Here is a 21,138-nt window from a genome sequence, read left to right as displayed (position 1 = left end):
CAAAGGGCCAGAACACGCCATATGGAGAAACAATCACTACAAGAAAAATGAGCTATGGGTACAAAATAAAGGACACAATTGAGAATTTTGTGCCTGTTTGACCATTAAAAGACTGAAACAGTTCCCATTTCATAGAGGGCACCATTGATTGTGCCTATTGTAAAACAAAATAGGCACAAATACATTTTCTGACAGCTTTATTGAAAAAAATGGACTCTAATATATTATTTGTGCCCATAATTAATTATATATACTAAAACCCAGTTGATGAGCACTGTTCAGCAATACTGATTTGACGGATTTGCCCTCCAAATTGCTCTTGGTTTCCCGGTTTTCCACTTTTTGGCCAGTGAAATGGCGACATTGCCCTCGGTGGCCACGCGTCTATCATCGCTGATCCTTCTCCTTCGATTTCTTCGTTGTTTTTTCCGTTCGCTTCTTTCTCTCCATTATCTTTGTTTTTCTACTTTACCTTTCCTCTTTGTTTTTCACCTTCCTTGCTGTGCGATTTTCTCCCTCTTCATCGTTCCCTCTTTTGCTGCCAAATCTTTGCTCTTTCTTCGCAGAATAGTCGTTAGAAGAGATCCTGACTTTAATTTTATTTTGGATTTGGTTTCGGGTCTTCTCCGGTGTGCAACCCTTTGTTTGATTTTATTGGGTGTTTTGTTTCCGGTCTTCTCCGGTGACGAACCCTTTGTTGGCCAGCGTTTTGTTCTCATCAGGTGCTTTGGCCGACGGACTCACTTGCCCAGTGGCGAAAGGGAGTTGTAGCTGGTGCTGAAATTAGAGATTCCGGTGCCGGGTCGTCGACAAGTTCGATCATCGCTGCCACCAGTTCACGCAGGCCTCATCTCTAAGCTTTGGGATCTGTAGACTGCTACAACTGCAGAGGTAAGCTCTGTGACAAATCTTTTAATTCACTCTATATTTCTTTTTTTCATCTGGGTAATTAACTAATTTCAGGCCAGGTCAAACGCCGCAGCAGCCTCGCTCCGTTTTCCAAAATCCTCTTCACTTAGGTAAGCAATTCAGACATTGGTTTAGTTTTCATTATGCCCAATTTTGTGTTTATACCTAAAATATTTTAAAACTGATTTGGGGTTATTGAAATAGGCACTATGAGTATAAACTAATGAACAAAGGTGAAGGCGATATCTATTTATACGGTTGGAGTTCAGAGTGAAAGTTTACTTTGATGCTAATAGGTTGGATCACCAGGTGAAATTTTCATTTTGAGATGTAGATATACGTTCGCTGCTTGCATATAAATTACTTTGTTTACCTGCAACCACTTGCTTGATTGCCCTGTTGTTTTGGCTGCTTACTCAACCTTTTTATACGTAGGAGAGATTTGAGTTTTATCATTACAACTAAATGTCCATAGACACATGATACAGATTGAAGCAAATGTCAAATTTAAAATGGTATGAATCAGGACAGCTGCAAACTGTGATTTGCGGACCTAAAACGGAAAAGTAACTTCGCGCTTCACTTCGGCAGCATAATCCAGCTTTCGAGTTCAGTTTTCAGGTATTGGGTTGTGTACGTATACTTCTTGGGTATATTTCTGTTTTATGGACTTATTTGTTTCTGTATCAGTTGCTGACAGAATGGATAGGATGCCAAAAAGAAAGGTGGCATGAGGAATAATGGCTTTTTTGAGAGAATTAGAGTTTGATCTCTTCATTTGGGTTGTGCATATTTCCTTTGAATTAATTTGGGTTGTGAGGAAGTGAATAATTATTTGAATTAATTAATTTCTCTTGAGTTGTGCAAATTTCCTTTGAATTAATTTGGGTTGTGTTTGAGCATTGTATAGGCATGAACGTGGGTAAAGAGTACGTGGATAAAGGGAAGAGAAAATGCTGTGATCATCCACCTCAATCAATTTATTGAGGTATTTTTTGTACCTTTTTTCTGTTTAAAATTATATGTTTTTAATCTTTTAGGAGTATATCATCGAGGATTTGCCACAAATTTATGAGAATTTCATTTCATCCAAACAATGGGCGTTGAAATGTTAGTGCCTCTTTATTCAAAATTTTCTTTATTTGAATATTATATGTTTAGAAGTGTAAATTTGTACTATTGAATCTTCACTCCAATTTTATATTTCATTTTTTTGTGACTTTCTGCAGAACTTGGAATCAGCTTTTCACATAACATGGATGATAAATATAAGAAACTCATACACATAATTACTCCACCAAGGTATATTGTACAGATTTATACCACCTGGCAATCAACAACTAATTTTACTTCCAAGAAGGCAAGACAAACATATGGCATGTCACAGTGGTATATTTTTCACTAACATATGGTAAAATTGTACACATCACATTAGGCAAGTTTCAATCTTTTTTGCTTCCATTGTAACACATTTCTAATTAACATTTCGTACTAAATTTTGATTAAACTTTATTTAAATGTTTGATTTCAGAATTTCACAAGTCGTACCACCTCAATAATAAGAAAAAAAATACATTTGATCTCCGGTTATAAGGTCACTTCACCTCTCTCACTCTCTCTCTCTCCACTCTCTCCCAAAACTCAATTTTGAACTTCTTATGCATTTTTTTTTTTTGAATCATTGGCTATCTTTATTATCTTTTGCAGTTGTATTCACAACTGTCCAAGAGAGTGCAGCAAAAGGTCAATTTTTCCTTGGAAGCACCTCAAGCTGGGAGCAAATCTGGTATCCAATTACATTCATGGCATTTAACACTTGAAAAGGCTAATGATGTTTTTCAACATTGTTTAGCATGTAGCAAGATTTGTTTGACTGATATACTCTCAATACTGCATTTGTAATTTTATCATTGGTCCAACTTTTTGAATAAACAATTTCTCTTCTTTGCACATTGAAAAAATAGATTTTTAATTTTTCTTTTGGTATCTTAATTTGTTCCGTTCATTATAAGGTTTAGCAAAATATCTCATATGATTTTCAATCCCGTAGCATCGCACGGGTGCAAATTTCTAGTATATACTAAAACTCAAACTCCCCTGGTACTGTTCTAGAGCAGTAAAATGGCGAAACAGCCCCTCAAAATTTTTCGTCCTCTCCATTTTGGTGTTGCCTTTCTACAGTAACAAGACCGTTTTGCCCTTATGTTTCTACGTGTCTTTCATCACTGGGTGCTTTGGCTTCGGTTGTTCTAGATATTTCTTTCCGTTTTCCTCTCTTGCATACCTCGAGTTAGTTCGTTTGTCGCCGCCTATTTCTCTTCGCCTGGGATTCTATTTTCTGTCGTTGTGCTGCTTCGTTGATTTTGTTGTTCTTCGATTACTTATCAGAATTGTTAATTTCGGCCTTTTTATGGTTCGATTGGAATTATTTTTTGGCTGATTTGATCACTGTTTACTTTCTGTGTGCACGTCACTGTTTACTCACTTGGAGACTCGCTCCTATCGTACACAATTTTCATGTACCTCCCTGTCTCTCTTCTATCAATTTTTGTAGTTCTACATTTGTGTGTTCTGTTTGTTGATCAAATTTAATGAATTAGATCTATGGTTTTAATTTTTTAATACTAGTCATGACTTTGGCAATGAGAGGTCCAAATGTTGCATATATCATCCAGATTAGTTCGTCTGTGGAGCTAATGGAAAGATAATGTCATAACAATGTTGTATTGTTTTCTTGGATGGAGAGTTGATTGCCCTGTTTTTATGTGTTTGGTAATGCAGATATGAGAATGTAATTGTGGTGGAGAATATAGAGAAGATGGTAGGATCTTATTTTCCAACAGATAAGGGCAGTTTTTGGTTTTGGCATTTAAGATATTTAATTAGGGTTTCTCTTGCAATTGTAGAATTTGTTAATTTTGGAAGCATGAATTAAATGTTTGGGATTAACTTACAATGCTTCCTATCAAAACCAATCAAAACCATTTTCTGAATCTAATGTTACAATGTTGTGCACTCTCATTGATAAGCAGATTTTCATTATGATGAATTTTCAGTCTTTCTCAAAATCTCCATAACTAAAATTCATGTGGCATTCGGTGTGAATTTTGTCGGATTTGTCTCATTGCATTGTATTGATTTCTTGTATTGTTACCATGCCCATCAATTTTTCCTTTTTATTCCTAACTGTTTTCACTTTCAAGGAAAAGAGGTTTCTTGTTTGATGCCTTGCAGGAAAGCTGTGGTTTTGACAATTAGGGCAAATAAACGTCACTTATGAAGTATGTTTGTTACTTGTTTCATTATTAGCAAATGAACATAAATTTAATTTGTTATCTTCATTTAACTTCTTGATGATCACATTATGTTGATAATAAAAGGTCAAGATCGGATTTGAGTTTTCACTCCCTAAAACACTACGATGTCTAATAAGGAGTACATTTCTTGCTGGATGATTTTATTGTTAGAAATGAACATATGCTATTGTTATGTTGTAGCTTCTTAACTGTTTATACACAACTAATAGTGGGGAAGGATTTTAGAGGGATGGACTATATATTACATTGGTACAGCCTACAAGTACCCACTTGAGGGCTTTGTTGCAAGTTTTTAGTTGTAGTTAAGTGTTTAGGTTGCTCTTAGGAGAGACCGAACAGTGAGGAAACATACAGTCTTAAGAAACTAAACAGCTCCATGAATCTTATCTTTCCGTATGGAAACATGGAAGACTTCACTAAAGCTAAAAATTAGATTTGAAAATACTTATTTATTAGCTTGTGCGTTGTAGAGCCTATAAGGTTCTTAGCAGTTTCTATCTTTCTTAGAAATTAATGTCATAACAATGATTGTCCAAACTTTTATTGTTTTGTACATCTTGTTTGCTGGTAATGATGGTTTAGCTGCTTAATTTAGTTGCATATTTTGTTCACTGTAATTTGGTATAACAAAGTAGCAATGCATCACTGCTATTGAGTTCTTAATGCCGATTGAAAGTTTTGGTCCTTGAACATGACTGGAAATAGGTCCTTTCTTTGTTTATTTTTTTAATTTCATTTTCACTTTCATTTGGATTTCAGGAGGATGATTGCACCATCCACCAAGTTGGAAAAGGAGGTGAATCTTTGATATGGCAGATCTGGAACTTTTACGTATTGATTTTAACCAACTCCTTTTTAGGTGTAATTTTGGACTTATTTTGTTTTGAAGTCGACTATATTTGTTTTAGCTTCTGATGAGGTGCAAGGCTTGCTAGGGAAGATGCATTTGTCCAAAAATGTCTGCTTTCAAGTTCTTTTTGCATTAGAGATGAAATATGTAACATTACAATATATGTTTCTGAGATTGAGAATGTGTTGTAGGCTTTCTACATTTTATGAAAATTAAAAAATAATAATAATAATTACCTCAATTCATTTTCAGTTTTTTCAATTTTGATTTTTTTTTAATATTTAATTCTTGTTGGCACAATTATAATATAAGTGTCAATATGGCTGGAAAAGGTCTTTTGATAAAGTTGTCAGAAACAGGCACAAATAATGGTCCATTTGTGTCTGCCTCTTTGAGCACCAAACAGTGAATTGTGCCCTTTTAGCAATGGTGACGCCCATAGAGGGCACAGATACAAACTTAGTAGTTGCACTGTTGCTATTGGTCTATGGGCACATGTCTTGGTGCTCTTTGGCCTCAAAGGGCACATATAATTTATTGTGCGCAGTGCCCATATTTTTTGTAGTGAATCTGTGAAACGGTCTAGTCATAAGGTCTCACGCGGAGAACAAGAAGATCAATTCTTTACTTTGCATATTCAAAAACTTGCCGGCTTCGTTAATTAGCACCTGGTCAAATCAATGTAGTCTTGAAAATAGGTGTCGTAAGTCATTGTGGTTCATCCATCACAATTCTGTTAAAAAATCTATTAAGTGTTGATGTGGCACATAAATGTGCCTTATAAGTCTTTTTTTTCTTACAAATGGTCTTTGAAATTGACTCATGACATCAAAATGATCCCTGAAATTGACCCATGCCATAAAAATGTTCCCTGAAATTGAAAATTGATAAATGTAGTGCCTCAAGTAAGTGTCTCAAATCAATGTAGTCATTCCGTCACAATTCTGTAAAAAAATCTGTTATATGCTAATGTGACATATAAATGGGTCACACAAGTCTAATTAAATTTAAAAAAATTACAAATAGGCTTAATAGTTTAATAGTTAATAAGAAAATTGTCAACCCAAAAATCCAGTCATGCAATCACCATCGATCCCAGTCCACATTTCTATACCTCCTTCTCTCTCTATTCTCTAAACAAAAATTCAATACAGCCATCTTTACACACTTCGACACTCTTCACCGAATTGATCGAGATCCCCTTTGGTGATGGGTTGGCCCATTGGCAACGACTTCTGGGACATCACCGTTAAAATTTAGGCGATCAACATCCTCACAACCTTAATTTTGGAGAGATTGTTTGGCGTTTTCCTGGTGGTCTGGTGATGCAAAAAACAATGATGTCTACCTTAAGATAATGAGGTTATAACTGAGGTGCGTCCATTGTTGGTTGAAAACTATTTCCACACCATCTCTTAGGCCTTGGTTAAGCCTTGTGCCTTTGAGAATTTATGGAATGGAGCTCTCTTTGGAGAACACCCAAAGAAAAAATAAATTTCATGGTGCAAAAAGGTATCTTGACAACTGTTTTAATTCATTATTAAACCCACAACAACACATAACAAATTTTTTTAAGGAATTATGGTGGAATGATCATATTGATTTGCGACACCTATTTTCAAGGACTACGTTGATTTATTTTCAATTTCAGGAACCATATTGATGGCGTGGATCAATTTCAAGGACCAGTTTGATGGTGTGGGTCAATTTCTGGGACCATTTGTGATAAAAACCCGTAAATCTTGTGGGTTTATGTGCCACATTAATACTTAACGAAATTTTTAACAGAATTGTGACAAAATAACCACATTAATTTGCGACACCTATTTTCGAGAACTAAATTGATTGATTTTTAATTTCATGAACCATCTTGATGGTGAGGGTCAATTTTAGAGATCATTCGTGATAAAACCTTAAAAGTAATTATATATTTTTGTTTTGATCTGTAGTCCAAATGCATTTGTCTTCGCGCATAATGAGAAATCAAATGTGTATTTACAGAGGGCATTTAGAAATTAGAATTTTTTTTTTTTTTGCCAAAGTTTGACGTATTCAACACTCTAAGGAGTACGACTAATCTCTAATAGGCCCGAAAAGGCTAAATAAATTTCAAACCACCTCTGAATCTCCAATCACAATTAAATGACATATGTCTGTTGAGACGTAACGACGACGAATAATTAGAAATTAGATCTGAGGTAACAAATAATTAACCTCTGCTAAGCTCATGGACATAAGCCATGCATGGTCGAAGACTCTTAATTCTCATCGAAAAGCAAAAGCCCTAACAACAAGCGATCATGACTAGGGATGGGCAAATGAGTCCTGGACCCGAGGGTCAGGGCTATTCCATGCGGTTCGAGGTGGGTACGAGGCGGGTCCAGAAATTATAAACACAAAACGGGGTGGGCTGGGCCGATTCCTAGTAAATAATAGGGTGGGCCGGTTCTAAATATTGGAGAAAACGGGCCCCCGACCTGGACCGTTCATTGCCTAATTAAATCTTTACCGTTTATCTATCTATCACATTCTCTCTTATTCTCAGATGCAATTCACTCAAACTCTCCTTTCACCCTCTCTCTTTATCCTGACTCCAAGACTCCGAGTCTCCGACGACACTACTCCGAGTCTCCTCCCTCAATCTCTCCTCCTTGAATCTCCTTTCCTCTCTCGTCTCAAACCTCAATCTCGAGCCCAGGCTCCCATCTCCGTACATCGACTCTTCACACTTGCTCATTTTCCCCTACCCGTAGTGACTGAGTTAACCTCGATTATGTCGACCTCACAGCAGCCGGGCACCATCACCATCGTGGCATCCTCTCCTAACTCTCCATTGGTGCATCCCTAGGTAATTTATGAATTAGGGTTTCTGATTTAGAAATTTAGGGTTTTTGCATAAGCTTTTCGATTGATTTAGGGTTTCTGATTTTGTTTTGATTTTGTGTAATTTGTAATGGCGAGGTGGAGCTCTTGGATCCGTGAGGAAAACGACGTTGTCTGAGGCTCCTACTTCTCTTATTCTCGGCATCTAATTTCAGTTTTATAAATTTGGGGATTTAGGAATTAGGGATTCAGTTAATTTGCTTGAAAAAATCATAAAAATGTTGGGGATTTAGCTTAATTAGGGATTCAGTTTTATTTTATTTTTTGATGAATTCGAAATTTTATTTGAAGATTTATTTATTTGTTTGTTCTATTTAGGGATTTAGGTTGGGGCGTGAGAAATGCTTGAAAAATATTGGATTTTTTCTGGGAAGCCTGGTCTTTGATCCCCTGCATAACCCAAATCACAAATTTTTCAGAAGATCAGAAGGGTTGCAGTTGCAAATCAAATTAACTGGGAGTTAAATAATTTACTTGCATTTATAGAGAGAGAAAGTAGAAGATGAATCCCATGTTTTGAAAATACGTGGTTTGTTGATCGCTGTGATGTGGCAAGTAGACGGTAGCGATGCCTTTACACAGCAGACTTTGCGATGGAAAAATGGGGGTTGCAGGCTGGTGGCAGTATACTAAAGCCGGAAAAAAAAAATGTAGTTGGACCAATCCCGAACCAGCCCGTTTGAAACAGGCCAAGTTAGGTCAGGTTCCCAAACTCAAAATACCTCTACCCAAGTCGCCCCAGCCCGTTACATTTTAAAATGGGTAGGGCCAGGTTCCTCCAAATTTGAACCCGATCCGACCCGTGCCCAGCCCTAATCATGACAACTTTGCCATATATAGGTCGTTATTCCCATAACGTACGTGATTAGTTGTCCAAAGATCGATCATGGTGACCATAAAAAAAAATAATAAAATAAAAAAAAAGGGATCGATCATGGCTAATTTAATCATAATTAACTTCATTACCTTACCACCTCTTCAAAGGTACCTATTCTTAAAGGAAACTAAGAACCCTACTTTCTTGAAATATGTAGATGCAATCAGTCCACGTATCTTTACAACATTAACTTTGGGCCCTTTTGCTCCCAAAGATGCATTTTGTCTTTTGCCTAAAAGGATCAAAGTACAAATTGAAAGAGGATAAAGAGGCGGCCAACGATGTGTGTGAACAGTGTTGTGCCCTTTGCCCTTTTTTTGAACTGTTCTGGTAATCAGAATAAAATTGGTATATAGATTCAATATAAACTGTTTGATAATTTAACTGAATCGGAATGAAAATCAATATAATTACTAAAACGTTTCTAGTTGAAACAAATTATTTTATATACTAATTGATAGAAAAATTTTAAATGCCCCTTTCACCAAATATTAAAGTTTAAGAAGCTTATGATATGGGAAAACTGTCAAGCAAATAGGCTTTTTTGTGATGATTATGTGAAAACCGATTAAAATTCATGGGTAATTGCTAATAATTGTGAAAAATATAAATATTATTCACAAGTTGGAGAAGAGTTCATCAGGGGGAAATGCAAATATATATTATATTATTGTTGAATTTTGGTTTGATCTTTTGCATGCTCAATAAATAATACTTATATGACTCAATAAATGATAAAAACTGATTAAACGCCTTGCCGTTGATTCACCGGCGGTCTAGGTCCCACACACTTCAAAATATCCCGTAACATTTTCCTTGTATAGCACACAAAAGCTATTGTGAAAACCCAACAATTGCATTCACTTCACAAAACTAGTGAGCAACTACCCACGATTTTCATTGGTTGTAGAAGTTTTATAAAAACCATGACGTTTTGGCTAAATTTTCACACCGATGGTTCGTTTCATTTACTTTTATGTTTTCCTGCTTAAAAGTTCAATAAATAAATAAAATGGTAATATTGCTTCCAAATTACTTGAAATAAATTTCAGTTGAGGATGCAAAAGATTTTGTGTAACCTAAAAAATTGTGAGCATTAACCACATTTTTAATCGGATTTGGAATCTTTAAAATTCATGCAGAACATTTTAAAGATAATCGTGTCGACGGATGCCCAAGTCTAGTTAAGTTCTCGATTCCGATGGAATTTTTATTTGTTTATTTCATTTTTCCAGTTTTAAAATTCAATATCATATATATGACTCAATAGTGGGAAGACCACTTTTCAAGTAGCTTATAACTTTTTCCTTGTGCGTGCAAAATATCTTACGAAAACTTAATATTTGTATTTTTTACAAAAGTGTGAGCAATTAAGCACAATCTTCACCAATTTTAGGTTCCTTATATACATCGAACTGATGAGGAGTTTTGGGTTCCTGTGCACGCTGGTAACACACCACAATCCTAACACTCTCCATCAGTTCGTTGTACAAAGGACATCAGTGCATAAAAGTGAAAAATGTTATTAAATTAATAAATTTGGAAATTGCATCAACATGCTAGCAGCTGCTAGATAATACAGAATAAATTCTCTTATTGTATGTCGCACACATATTTTAATTAAAATAATAAATTAATAAATTTGGATACATAGGTGTATTTATGCATATTGCATGTGTCAGATATGACCATCAGACTGCAACAGCAAGGAAGACCCCGACGACGGCGGCCGCGAAGACTTGGTATCCGGAAAAGATGATCCCGCGAACGGCGGACGATGGAGCGGGCGCAGGCGAGGCGTCCGTAACAGTAATGACAAGCTTCTGTCCCAAATCAGCACAGTGATTGGCAACTGCACAAATGTACCATTTGTTTCCCGGAGTCCTTAGTTCTATTCTGTCGTTTCCAGAAGTAAGTGGTGCTTGATCATTTTCTGTTGGTTTAACACATTCCTTGAACCCAGTTCCGTTCACCTTGAACACATTGTGGGGTGGGTTCGAGTACTTGAACACTGCATGCACGTACAAATTTGCATGATAAGTTGTTATAAATCAACTATATTTGTTCATGCGCAACCAAATTAAATGGTAGATCAAGATTCACAACTCTGACAAACAATTGTACATGGCAAAACAGAGAGTATTTTTCATTATGCTAAAACATATATATATAACTGAAATGTGTATGTATATATTACCCAGTGCATCACCAACATGAAACGTTTTGTCCTTGGCCCAATCTGAATAATCAACACCAGTTGTCCAGCCTCTATCACCTCCGACGATGAAGTCGGTTGCCATGGCGATGGTAGGAAGAAGGATCACAGCAAGTGTAACTAGGGTGACAAATTTGTTGGAAGCCATTGAAGCTAATTAATTAGTTTGATAATACAGATACTGATCTTTGTATTAGCTCTCACTTGGGTGTACTAATCTGTATTTTGGTGTGGGAATGTACGTGTCTGGTCTATTTATAGCATTTTGAATTGTTGAGTAAACATCGAAATCCTCGAATTAAAAGACAAAAATATGGAAGACCGCCTTTGGTCGGCTCATCACACTATGTGCTAATAAAATAAGTTATAGGATGGTCGGCTTTGCTATGTTTTACACTACTGTATAAGGTTAAAAAAACGGAAGGAAAAGGCTGGGAAGATAATGTGTGTGGTTTGTTCAGAGTTGAACGTCCACCATTAATGGATAGAATAACAAGAATGCTATTCTTTTATGAGGGGAATGCACATGATCTATCATTTACGAGTAAATTTTCAAATCAAAGATTGTGTAGTCATTCAAATCTATCAAATAAATAGATGATTCATCATGAATATGTCACTTAGAACTCATATCATCTACTTGTTTCATACATTTGGATACACGATCTCCGATTTGAACTATTTTTTGTAAGAATGATGTTCTAATAAAATTAATAAATTAAACGGTTATAGTTACAAAATTTATTCGGTGAAGATACGTTATTAGCTAGCAAATAGTGGAATATGTGCATGTCCCATAGATAGAAGTATGCATGAATTATTCTAGTGCAAATCAACGCTAATTAATTAAATATTGATTTTTATTACGAACTAATTTTAATTGTTTCAATTTTCATGATGATTAAGCTAGCTAAGACCTCGAATGAAAAAGGAAATCGAACTTAAAATCTCGGATGTGAGAATAAGTACATGTAAGATAGTCATTTTGTTGATATATTTCTTAACAATCAACTATTCTCTATACGTAAAATCTCAATAGATTCGAAGATAATTACAAGGTTTAAATGGATACTCTCTATATTTTATACGCTTCACTTAAGAGCCAGAACACACCATATGGATGGAGAAGCAATCTGTGAAACGGTCCTAGTCCCGCAGAGAACAACAAGATCAATTCTTTTGCAAATTCAAAAACTTGCCGGCTTCGTTAATTAGCACCTGGTCAAATTAAGCATAAAAGTTATTTTCTTTTATTATTATTATTATTATTATTATATTTCGTAACTATGTATTTTGTTTTGATCTAGTCCAAAATCCAAATGTATTTGTTTCGCCGAGTAATGAGAAAATGACATGTATATTCAGAGGGCATTTAGAAATTAGATTTTTTTTTTTTTAAAATTTTGTTTTATCGAAGCTTGAGGTAGGGTATGATTAATCTCTAATGAGACCAAAAAGGTTAAAAATATTTTAACCCACCTCTGACCACAATCAAATGACCACATTTGCAGAGAGGTAACAAATAATTAACCTTTGATTAGTTCATGGACATAAGCCATGCATGGTCGAAGACTCTTACATTATGTTTGGATAAAGAAAATAAACTTAAAATTTTGACAGAATTTGTAAATTGACATGCACCAATTCTCTTGTTTGGATTTATAAAGACAAAAATTTAGAATTTTTGTGTGAAAAAAAAAACTTAGAATTTGGAACCTTCAATTTTCAGTTAAAATTTCATATAAATAGGTGTCATTTCCAAATTTCAATGAGTAAAAGTTTAAAAATAAAATTTTCATATTCAAATTCATTGTTCTTTTAAGTTAACTAAACAAAAAATTCATAAATTTTAGAAAATAAAATTATGTCATTTTGAAATTTCTTAATAGTAATATTAAATTTCCTCGGTCAATACAGTGAATTTTCATTCAAAAGTAAAATTCATAGGAGCCCTGCCATAGGTCATTATTCCCGTTACGTGATTAGTTGCCCAAGGATTAGGGAGAAACTGGTTAAGAAAGGTGTTCGTATCTTAAAAGAATGGTGGTGTGTCGAGTTTTGTAACTGGTCTTGTAATTAAGTAGGACATAATCTTATAATTTTATAGAAAATGAGAGATTCATTGTATCTCATGTCAGATAAAGCACCCAATAATTGGGGTGGGCATAAAAATTGTCAAACTGCAAAACTGCATCGAACCGTATAGAAAAAACTCGAAAAAACCGTGTTGACCGGAAAAGTCAACTTTGAGTCAAAAATCGAACCGGATCAGTTCAAACCAGTTTATGTTCCGGTTTTGAAGGAACAAGTACCGATCGAAACCAAACCAAACTGTTTTATTAATAATAAATAAGTTCATTATATATATATATACACGTGTCATGATATAATAGGTTGAAAAATTAGTTTCATCAAGTTGCAAAGCGATGAATCCATCCCAATTAGGGCTCACCCACCCTCAAATGTTTTTGCTTGCTACTGTTGCTGCTGTTGCCAATATCAAGAGACCTGATGCTGCTTAAGTTCTTGATTTGTTTTGTTTGCTAACCGATTGATGCATATTTCTTTTAATTGTCTCTTTTTGTTAACTTAGTGCCACTACAAAGACATTTGTATTAAAAAAAAAAATTGTGTTGTATGCAACATTATACAATATTTTTAGAAGACATGTGAATGCATGATGATTTGGTGTTTAAATAATTTAGAATTCGAAACCGTAAACCCGCAAAAACCAAATAGGAAGCGGTGTAAACTGAACCATACACTTCTAGTAATAAATTTAAACGAAACCGCACCGAATTGAACCGTTGATATTTTTCAGCTTCGATTCCAATTTAGGGAAGAACCGCACTGTGCCCACCCCTACCCAATAAGGGATGCACATTCTCTCCGGATTAATTCTATGAGGATCCTTCACTGATTAATCTCGTCTGATGATACAAATTCAACTGCCGAATTAGTTCACGTCAAACGAATTCTGCAAATTCCAAGCAATTGTGCAGTATGTACTTATGTTTTTTTATACAATTATATATTTACACTTAAAAGGAAAGAATTAAAACTAAAACAGATAATAAAATTGTCTTAGTAAATTAATATCAAACTCGTCTTCTACTAGAATTGAAATAGTAATTCTAAATTATCAATTTTAATTAATAAAAGATAAATGTTAGGTTTCTCTAATGCTGCGAAAAATATGATAAATTCTTACCTACACAGCTGGGCTCTCCATTTCGTTATTGGTTACTAAAACATCTAAATCTCTAATCTTATAAGGGAGTAAGTTCAAATTTCGTGATCTCTCCACGCATCATGTTCTTAACAAAAACAAAGAGGAAGTGTTGTGGGCGCCACACGTGTGACACATCAGTGAACAAAAGCGGTAAACCCTAAATCCTGATTCCTGAACGTACCTATCGGACCGCCGCCAGTTATCCCCGCCATCCAACGCCGTCGAACTTTCTGTTTACCAGCCGCCATCTCCCCTCTCTCACTCTCCCTCACTCCACTACTTTTTCATTCGACGCTTCCCGCCCTATCTTCTCTGCCCACGGTAGCTACCGTCAGTTTTCTGTCCGCTTCTTCTTCTTCCTGCTGTCTTTCATCATGGGTAAGTTTATTCTCTATCAATTTTCTTGCTTTTTCATCTATGTCCTTCGATTAGGGTTTGATAATTTGGGGAAGATGGAGAGAAAAAAGAGAGTTAATTGATGCAGATATCTAATCTAACAGTGCAATCGAGACGAGAGGAGCGAAAGGAAGCTCGGTTGGCGAAGAAAGCAAGCAAACATGAGTCGTGGAGTCGACATAAGGTATCAAGTCTTCAATTTTTAATTTTATTTGACACAAATAATTGTCTTTTTTTTTTTTTCTTCATATGGTTTGAAATTTGAAGCCTTGAGGAATATATGGATTTGGTGATGTTTTTGATATATATGAATTTAACAGAATATTCAAAAGCTTGGTAAAGCCAATGTCGGGGATTTGAAATCGAAAAATGTAGAGAAGAAGAAAAATTCTGTTGGTCTGACTGCGAAAAGAGTTAATTCTGAGCGAAATGAGACTAGGTTTCAATCTAATACAGCGGAAGAGAAAGTTGAAGCGAAAGCAGAGTTTCTGAAACGAGCTGATCATAAGGCCTCAAAGGCGGTTAAAAGAGAAAAGGTATCTAAGAGAACCCCGAAAACGAATTTTGAAAAGTATCTTGAAATGGATAGGATTGGGGCTCAGGAGGATTTGGAATTAGAAAGGAGACTTGCAAAGAAACTCAAAGTGAAGGATGGGAAATTGAAGGGGGAGGATTTTGGCCTTAATGTGTTGTTTGAAGGGATCGTACCTGTTGATTCATTTGGCACAGAAGAAACGATCTATGCTGATGCATTACCTGTCAAAAAATCTAAGAATAGCGATTCACGCAAGAAACGTAAGAAAGATAAGTCATTGGAGGACAGGCTAGAAGGTGAGCTACCTTCTAGAGGAGTTCCAGAGGAGGCAGTAACTGATGGTGCAGAGGTGGAAATTGAAGATTTTCCTTCCAAGAAATCATTGAGGAAGAGAAATAAGAAGAGAAAGGTGCTAGAGGAATCTGAAGAAGCCAATGAAGGTGACATGACAGTTGATGTATCTAAGCAAATGGAGTCATGTGGTGCAGAGATGGCATCAGAAAAGGTTCCCATGAAGGCGCCTGAAAAATATGTTGCTCCTCAAAAGTATGTAGCTCCTCACTTAAGATCTTGTGCAGGGAATGAGCCAGAAGAGCATAGTCAGATTCGTAGACGCGTAAGAGGTCTTCTGAATAGGTTGTCTGAATCTAATGTGGAATCTATTACAGGAGACCTATCAGCTATTTTTCGTTCCATTCCTCGTGCCATTGCTTCTCAGATGTTCAGTGAGGAGGTTATATCATCTTGTGCTGGTGGTCCTCGTGGGAATGAACAGTTAAGTTTTAGTTTTTCTTCTTTACTAATCAAAGTATGATACTATCATACTAGTATAGTTTAACTTGCTTCATGGAGAATTGTAGTTCCACCTTTTGGCTTGAGATTGGTTTTGTTTAGCAGCAATATAAAGATCTTCTTTTACCAACGTGTTCTCTTTAAGTCTTCTATTCATCGGGCTTTAAGTAAATTTTTTTTTTGTCATTAAAATAGATTTTGTGTATGTCTTTTATTGTATATAAGGGCTTCAGTTGATCTCTGTGTCTTTTCCCATGCTGACAACAAGAGCACTTGTAAAAAAAAATAAAAATAAAACGAAATCAAAAATTTGTTTTTGGACCTATGGTTAGTATAGGTTGCAGAAATTTTTGGGAGAACAATATGGTTACTATAGTGTAGGACTTTGGTTACTGGCTTTTTTCTGTGGAGCGAATAAAATGAAAGACAGATAAACAAATAAAATTTCAACTTTTTGGTATCCCTGAAATATTTTCTTTACTCCTGTATTTGTAAACAGGTATTGCTCTATTCTTGTTTGTAGGTTATGAGTATTTCTCATTTTTGTTGAAACCTCTTCTACCGTTCAAAGTAGTTTAGCAGATAAAATCTTAGTAGAATCCGTTTGTTTTCCTTTGCCCTTTTGCGTAACATGGGAATAAATTTGATATAGCACAGAATTTATATTTAGGGGGACAGTAAATATTATTTCATTCATTGGAGCTTTTAGAGTTGCACATATCCAAAGTCATGCAGATTCAAGCTGTCCATTGTTCTGGGCATGATATACTAATCCTTGCAAATTTGAAAAAGTTTGTTCCCTAAGTTTTGATTTCATTAGTCTCACAATAATTGGATATAAAGCTAATCCTTACTTTTAGTTTTAAGTTTTAGTGTTTCAACTTATCTGTGTATTGACTTGTTTATGTGGTTTTTGTTGTGAAGATATGCTGCTGTTTTTGCTGCTCTTGTGGCAGGCATGGCCTGTTTAGTAGGAATGGACTTTGGTGCAAACCTTTTGGCATCACTTGCAAAAACCTTTGAGGTGAGCCACTAACTTCTTTAAGTCTGATGATCAATTATCCAAAAAGCTTTTGACTAAACTGATTCATCTTCTTTTCTGTTTTTAGGACGAGTACCACAAAGAAGACAATATTTCGCTGAGAAATGTTACGCTTTTACTTTCATATTTATGCATATTTGGAGTTTGCTCGAGGTAGGTAACCTGAATTCTCATGCATAACTGAATTTTTAGAAAATGTAAATAAAAACTGAATTTGAAGGAGTTCAAAGCTATTAATGTAGAAAGTTTTAACTCAAAACATATATCACTCTGAATCTGTATTCGAGATTATAATTTTGGACAGGTTAATTTTCAGTCTTTGAACCTTGCGAATGTATCCCTTGAATGAAAATAAGTGTGTCTGGATATTATCATCAATGCTTGTAGTGTACCTTTTACATCATAGTTCAACTATAGAGTTGCTCCTACTTACGTGAACAGAGAGATTAACTGTCAATGTTTTTGTTTTTTCTCCTAGACTAATGTAGCATAGCACAATTATATGCTTCGTTATTTATTAAGATAAGTGAAAAAGAAGAAAAATAAATTTGCAATGATTTTGCAAGCTAATCTTTTTATGAAACTGCCTCATCAAGATTTTTTCTTTCATTACTAAATTATTTTTTTTCAAAGTTTATTTTCAATGAGTATGTTCTACAATATTTCCTCGAATGGCAACCCTTTTCTAATTTCTGTTCTTCTGGTGATGCTTTTCAGTGAATTGATATACGACTTTCTGGTTGTTTTGAGCAAGCGGTTAACCGAGGTTGATGTCTCTACCATACTGACAGTTTTACAAAGTAAGCACTTTTGGATTTCTGCCACATGCTTTTACTTACATGGCCCTGGCTTCTATAATCTCTTGCATTTTGTTTCTTTTTTCTTTGTAAAAAAAAAAAAAAATATAGTTTGGGACATGTTAAATTTAACCCCGACAACAAGATTTCTGTTTTGTGCACTGAGTAAATTATAAAATTTCTGCTCATCCCAGAAAGCAAAAATATGGTGTCATCTGCAAGCTGCAGATCTTTACTCCTCCATTCCGAACAAGAGCCCTTTCATAGTAAAACTTCTTGTCCCTCGAAATAAAAATTTGTTACATTTTGTTATTAACATTTTGACAAAAGATGCATATTAAGCGTGCATTCATATATCAAATGGTTCTGCATTTCTTATGTTATCTCCATTCTTTCTTTTTGTTGTTGTCTCCATTCATTTGGTATTTTTGCAAACTCCTTTGATTGGGCAAGTCAAGTTGTTTGCTCAAGCTTCGGCTAAGGAATAATAACCTCATATTTGTTTAAAACGTCTTTAAGACTTGTGAAATCACAAATCGTTTCTAACATGAATTCTTATTAACTGAACAGGCTGTGGAATGAAAATAAGGGCCGATGATCCTCTTGCGATGAAAAACTTTATTCAAAGTGTTCAAAATAGAGTGAATGAGCTAAAAGCCTCCTGTGGAGATAACCAGGATAATATTAACGGCAAAAGAGTAAGTTAGACATCTTTATCTTTACTCTAAGAGTTAATTTTGTATCAAAATCTGACAATTCTTTTCTGATACTTGCAGATGGAATTCACTGCTTGAGACCATATTGGACATCAAGAACAACAAAAAAAGGCCTAAAGAGGATACTGCACAGCATACTAGGATAAAGAAATGGCTACAAAAGGTCTTCAGTTCATTTATATTCTCTTTATCAGTGCTTCTTGAATTCCAACTTAATGAAATATTAGGATGTGGAAATCTATCATGAGTTTCCCTTACCTGCTTTTTTATTGCCTCAAGGCTATTCGTGAAGAATGTTAAAATTGTAAAACCAATCATGTGTCTTTTTATCATAAATACAAAGCTTACTATAGTTAGATGAGTAAAAGGTAAGAGAAAGGCACTTAAGTTGATAAACTATATTCCGACTAATGTTGATGAATTTCCTTGGCCTAATGAAAATGAAAAGATTTTAATGAGCATGCCAAGATGACCTGAAGTAGTGCAGTGCTAATGCTCTTCACGATATGAAAACCTATGTCCTAGTGAGAGAGATCAGTGCAGTGTTAATAATTGTGTCATTCGAGTGACAATTTTGTGGATTTCATCTGGCTTTCATTGTCCTCACAATCCTTGTATTTTTTTTTTTTTTTCAGTTACAGGTAGAAGACAGTTTAATAAGAGGGCTTAAATGGAGCAAACTTCTTGATTCTAATAAGAAGGGCCAATGGTGGTTGTCTGGGGATATTGCCTCAGCAACAGACACTGTCGAAGATGTTGCCAACACAATAGACAAAGAGGTTCTTGAAACCCAGAAAATGCTGCAGATTGCTGCTGCACAGAGAATGAACACAGATGCCAGAAGGGCAATCTTTTGTATAATTATGAGTGCGGAGGATTATCTTGATGCGTTTGAGAAGCTTCTAAGATTGGATTTGCCTGGAAAGCAGGTTGGTGTCATCAGATTTGGAATTTTATATACTTTTTTTCTGTCATCTTTTATTGTCTTCGAAAATTTATTTTTCTTTTTTTTTGTAACACATCAAAAATTTATTTTTTTGGTGTTCCATTTACAGGACAGGGAGATCATCAGGGTTCTTGTGGACTGCTGTTTGCAGGAGAAAGTAGTTTAACAAGTATTACACCACTCTGGCTTCCAAGTTGTGTGAGCATGACAAAAATCACAAGTTCACTTTACAGGTATTTCTTGTGAAGTCCTTTGAAGTTTGCGTTTTATTAGAATTGGTCCTTATGTCACCGATTGGTTTGCATTCTATTGTCTGGTATTTATGTTGCTTGACCTGGTTGATTAACCTTCCAAGGGTGAGCTTGAGAAACATATTGTTAAGGGGCCAGTGTGGAGGGAGAGTTCAGGGTTTTTGGAAGCATTTAACGTTTGAAAAGGAATTTATTTTGTAATTGAATACCCCAAGTAGTCTTCCCTGTCCAATGTGACTTGGAAAGCATGTTCAAGGCTGTAAGCTGGTTGGCGAATCAACTCTTTTCTTATATCAAACCTTATACCAGCTTTGAATCACTCAAGTGAATGCCTTGGATCTTCCACCACTTAGATCTTACACCAATCCAAATACCCCTTGATTGCAACTATCTAATAGTAATATTGCATGGGATCAATTTTGCTTTCAAATTTTGGATCTTGTACCTTTACTTTCCTGTAATATCTTCAGTTGTGTCATGCTCTTGATTCCCCACAGTATTCTCAATGGTATGGTTTTAGAATTTTCACCGCATTCACCACCCACAGAACCATGGATGGATTGATTTTAATGAGAAATGCAGGATCCAGATTAGATATTAGCTTTCTATTGCTCCTTATTTTATTACAACAATTTTTGGTTCGTTTAACGTTTCATCTCATAAATATTTTCCATTCCTCCGCAGTTTTGCCTTTGGGACCACTTCAAGGATCTGGAGTCAATGCCGCTTACCGGGTCAATGCACCTTGCAAAATTCGTAGCAGAGATGGTAGCCTCTTTCACCCTCTCCCTTGCAGTATTGAAGACGGTAGATCTAGTCGACATTAAGCAGCTAACAGCTAAAAGGACAATGTATTTCCGGATGCTATTCGAGGCCATCTTCGAGTATCCTGACAGCCTCATATGGAACATATTCACGCGTGTAGCTGTTTCTCCGGAGCTCGAAAGTCTTCGGCATGGGATCGAGTTTTTCATCAAATATATTGCGGAAGCCAATAGAGCCCTCAAGGAAAAGTTTAAGCTCGCAAAGAAAGCCCTGAGTAATGTTGAAGGAGTTCTGATGTGAGTTCATTAGTTTTCTATACAAATTTTGTAGTTTATATTTATCCATAAATTAGATGAGCAAATCATACGATGAGATTCTTGTTTTTGTTTGGTCATTTATTTATTTAATTTGCAAAGCAAGATATCGGTTTAGTATAAACCAGCTGGCTGTGCACTGGAGATTTTCTAGTATGCTTTCGGTATTCTGTACACTGGGATTTTCGACTGTTATATCCGTGGTCAAGAATCCGACAAGATCAAAAATGTCGATGTACATATACACCGGAGAATAGTAGAATCTTTCATTGTTAGACTAAAGTTAGCTACCGAATAAATA

General features: G+C 35.4%; 2 protein-coding genes and 1 long non-coding RNA gene across 22 annotated transcripts; 2 read left to right on the top strand and 1 right to left on the bottom strand.

Moving 5' to 3' along the window:
- The first annotated feature begins 472 nt into the window (after positions 1–472).
- LOC103944591 lies at positions 473–5,277 on the top strand. Of its 20 annotated transcripts, none has more exons than XR_007252246.1 (9): positions 473–891; positions 969–1,019; positions 1,114–1,218; positions 1,441–1,530; positions 1,600–1,634; positions 1,820–2,503; positions 2,617–2,695; positions 3,691–4,190; positions 4,986–5,277. It is a non-coding gene; the product is annotated as an uncharacterized LOC103944591 (long non-coding RNA). The 20 variants fall into 20 exon arrangements; XR_007252244.1 differs by having other exon boundaries at positions 1,436–1,530; XR_007252238.1 differs by having other exon boundaries at positions 1,114–1,530; positions 1,820–1,897; positions 2,139–2,503.
- A 5,126-nt stretch (positions 5,278–10,403) lies between these two features.
- Positions 10,404–11,242, bottom strand: LOC125469894 (blue copper protein 1a-like). Its single transcript, XM_048567964.1, has 2 exons — positions 11,034–11,242; positions 10,404–10,847 (listed from the first exon to the last, which is right to left on the bottom strand). Exons 1-2 carry the CDS (start codon positions 11,197–11,199, stop codon positions 10,528–10,530), a joined length of 486 nt encoding a protein of 161 aa, XP_048423921.1. The 5' UTR covers positions 11,200–11,242; the 3' UTR covers positions 10,404–10,527.
- Positions 11,243–14,367: 3,125 nt separating this feature from the next.
- Positions 14,368–21,013, top strand: LOC103956241 (nucleolar MIF4G domain-containing protein 1). The gene is given in 13 exon segments (XM_009368208.3): positions 14,368–14,661; positions 14,784–14,863; positions 15,000–15,988; positions 16,931–17,030; positions 17,116–17,201; positions 17,766–17,848; positions 18,416–18,543; positions 18,622–18,630; positions 18,632–18,724; positions 19,197–19,490; positions 19,617–19,667; positions 19,669–19,740; positions 20,443–21,013. Coding segments are annotated over 13 exon segments (2,370 nt in total). The 5' UTR covers positions 14,368–14,657; the 3' UTR covers positions 20,824–21,013.
- The last annotated feature ends 125 nt before the right edge of the window (positions 21,014–21,138 follow it).

This window comes from the organism of the source record quoted next, unplaced genomic scaffold, assembly GCF_019419815.1.
Source record: "Pyrus x bretschneideri cultivar Hongxiangsu unplaced genomic scaffold, Pyrus_bretschneideri_v1 Contig47, whole genome shotgun sequence".
Classification (NCBI taxonomy): Eukaryota; Viridiplantae; Streptophyta; class Magnoliopsida; order Rosales; family Rosaceae; genus Pyrus; species Pyrus x bretschneideri.
Note: the sequence above shows the minus strand (reverse complement) of the source record. Positions and strands in the feature narration are given on the sequence as shown.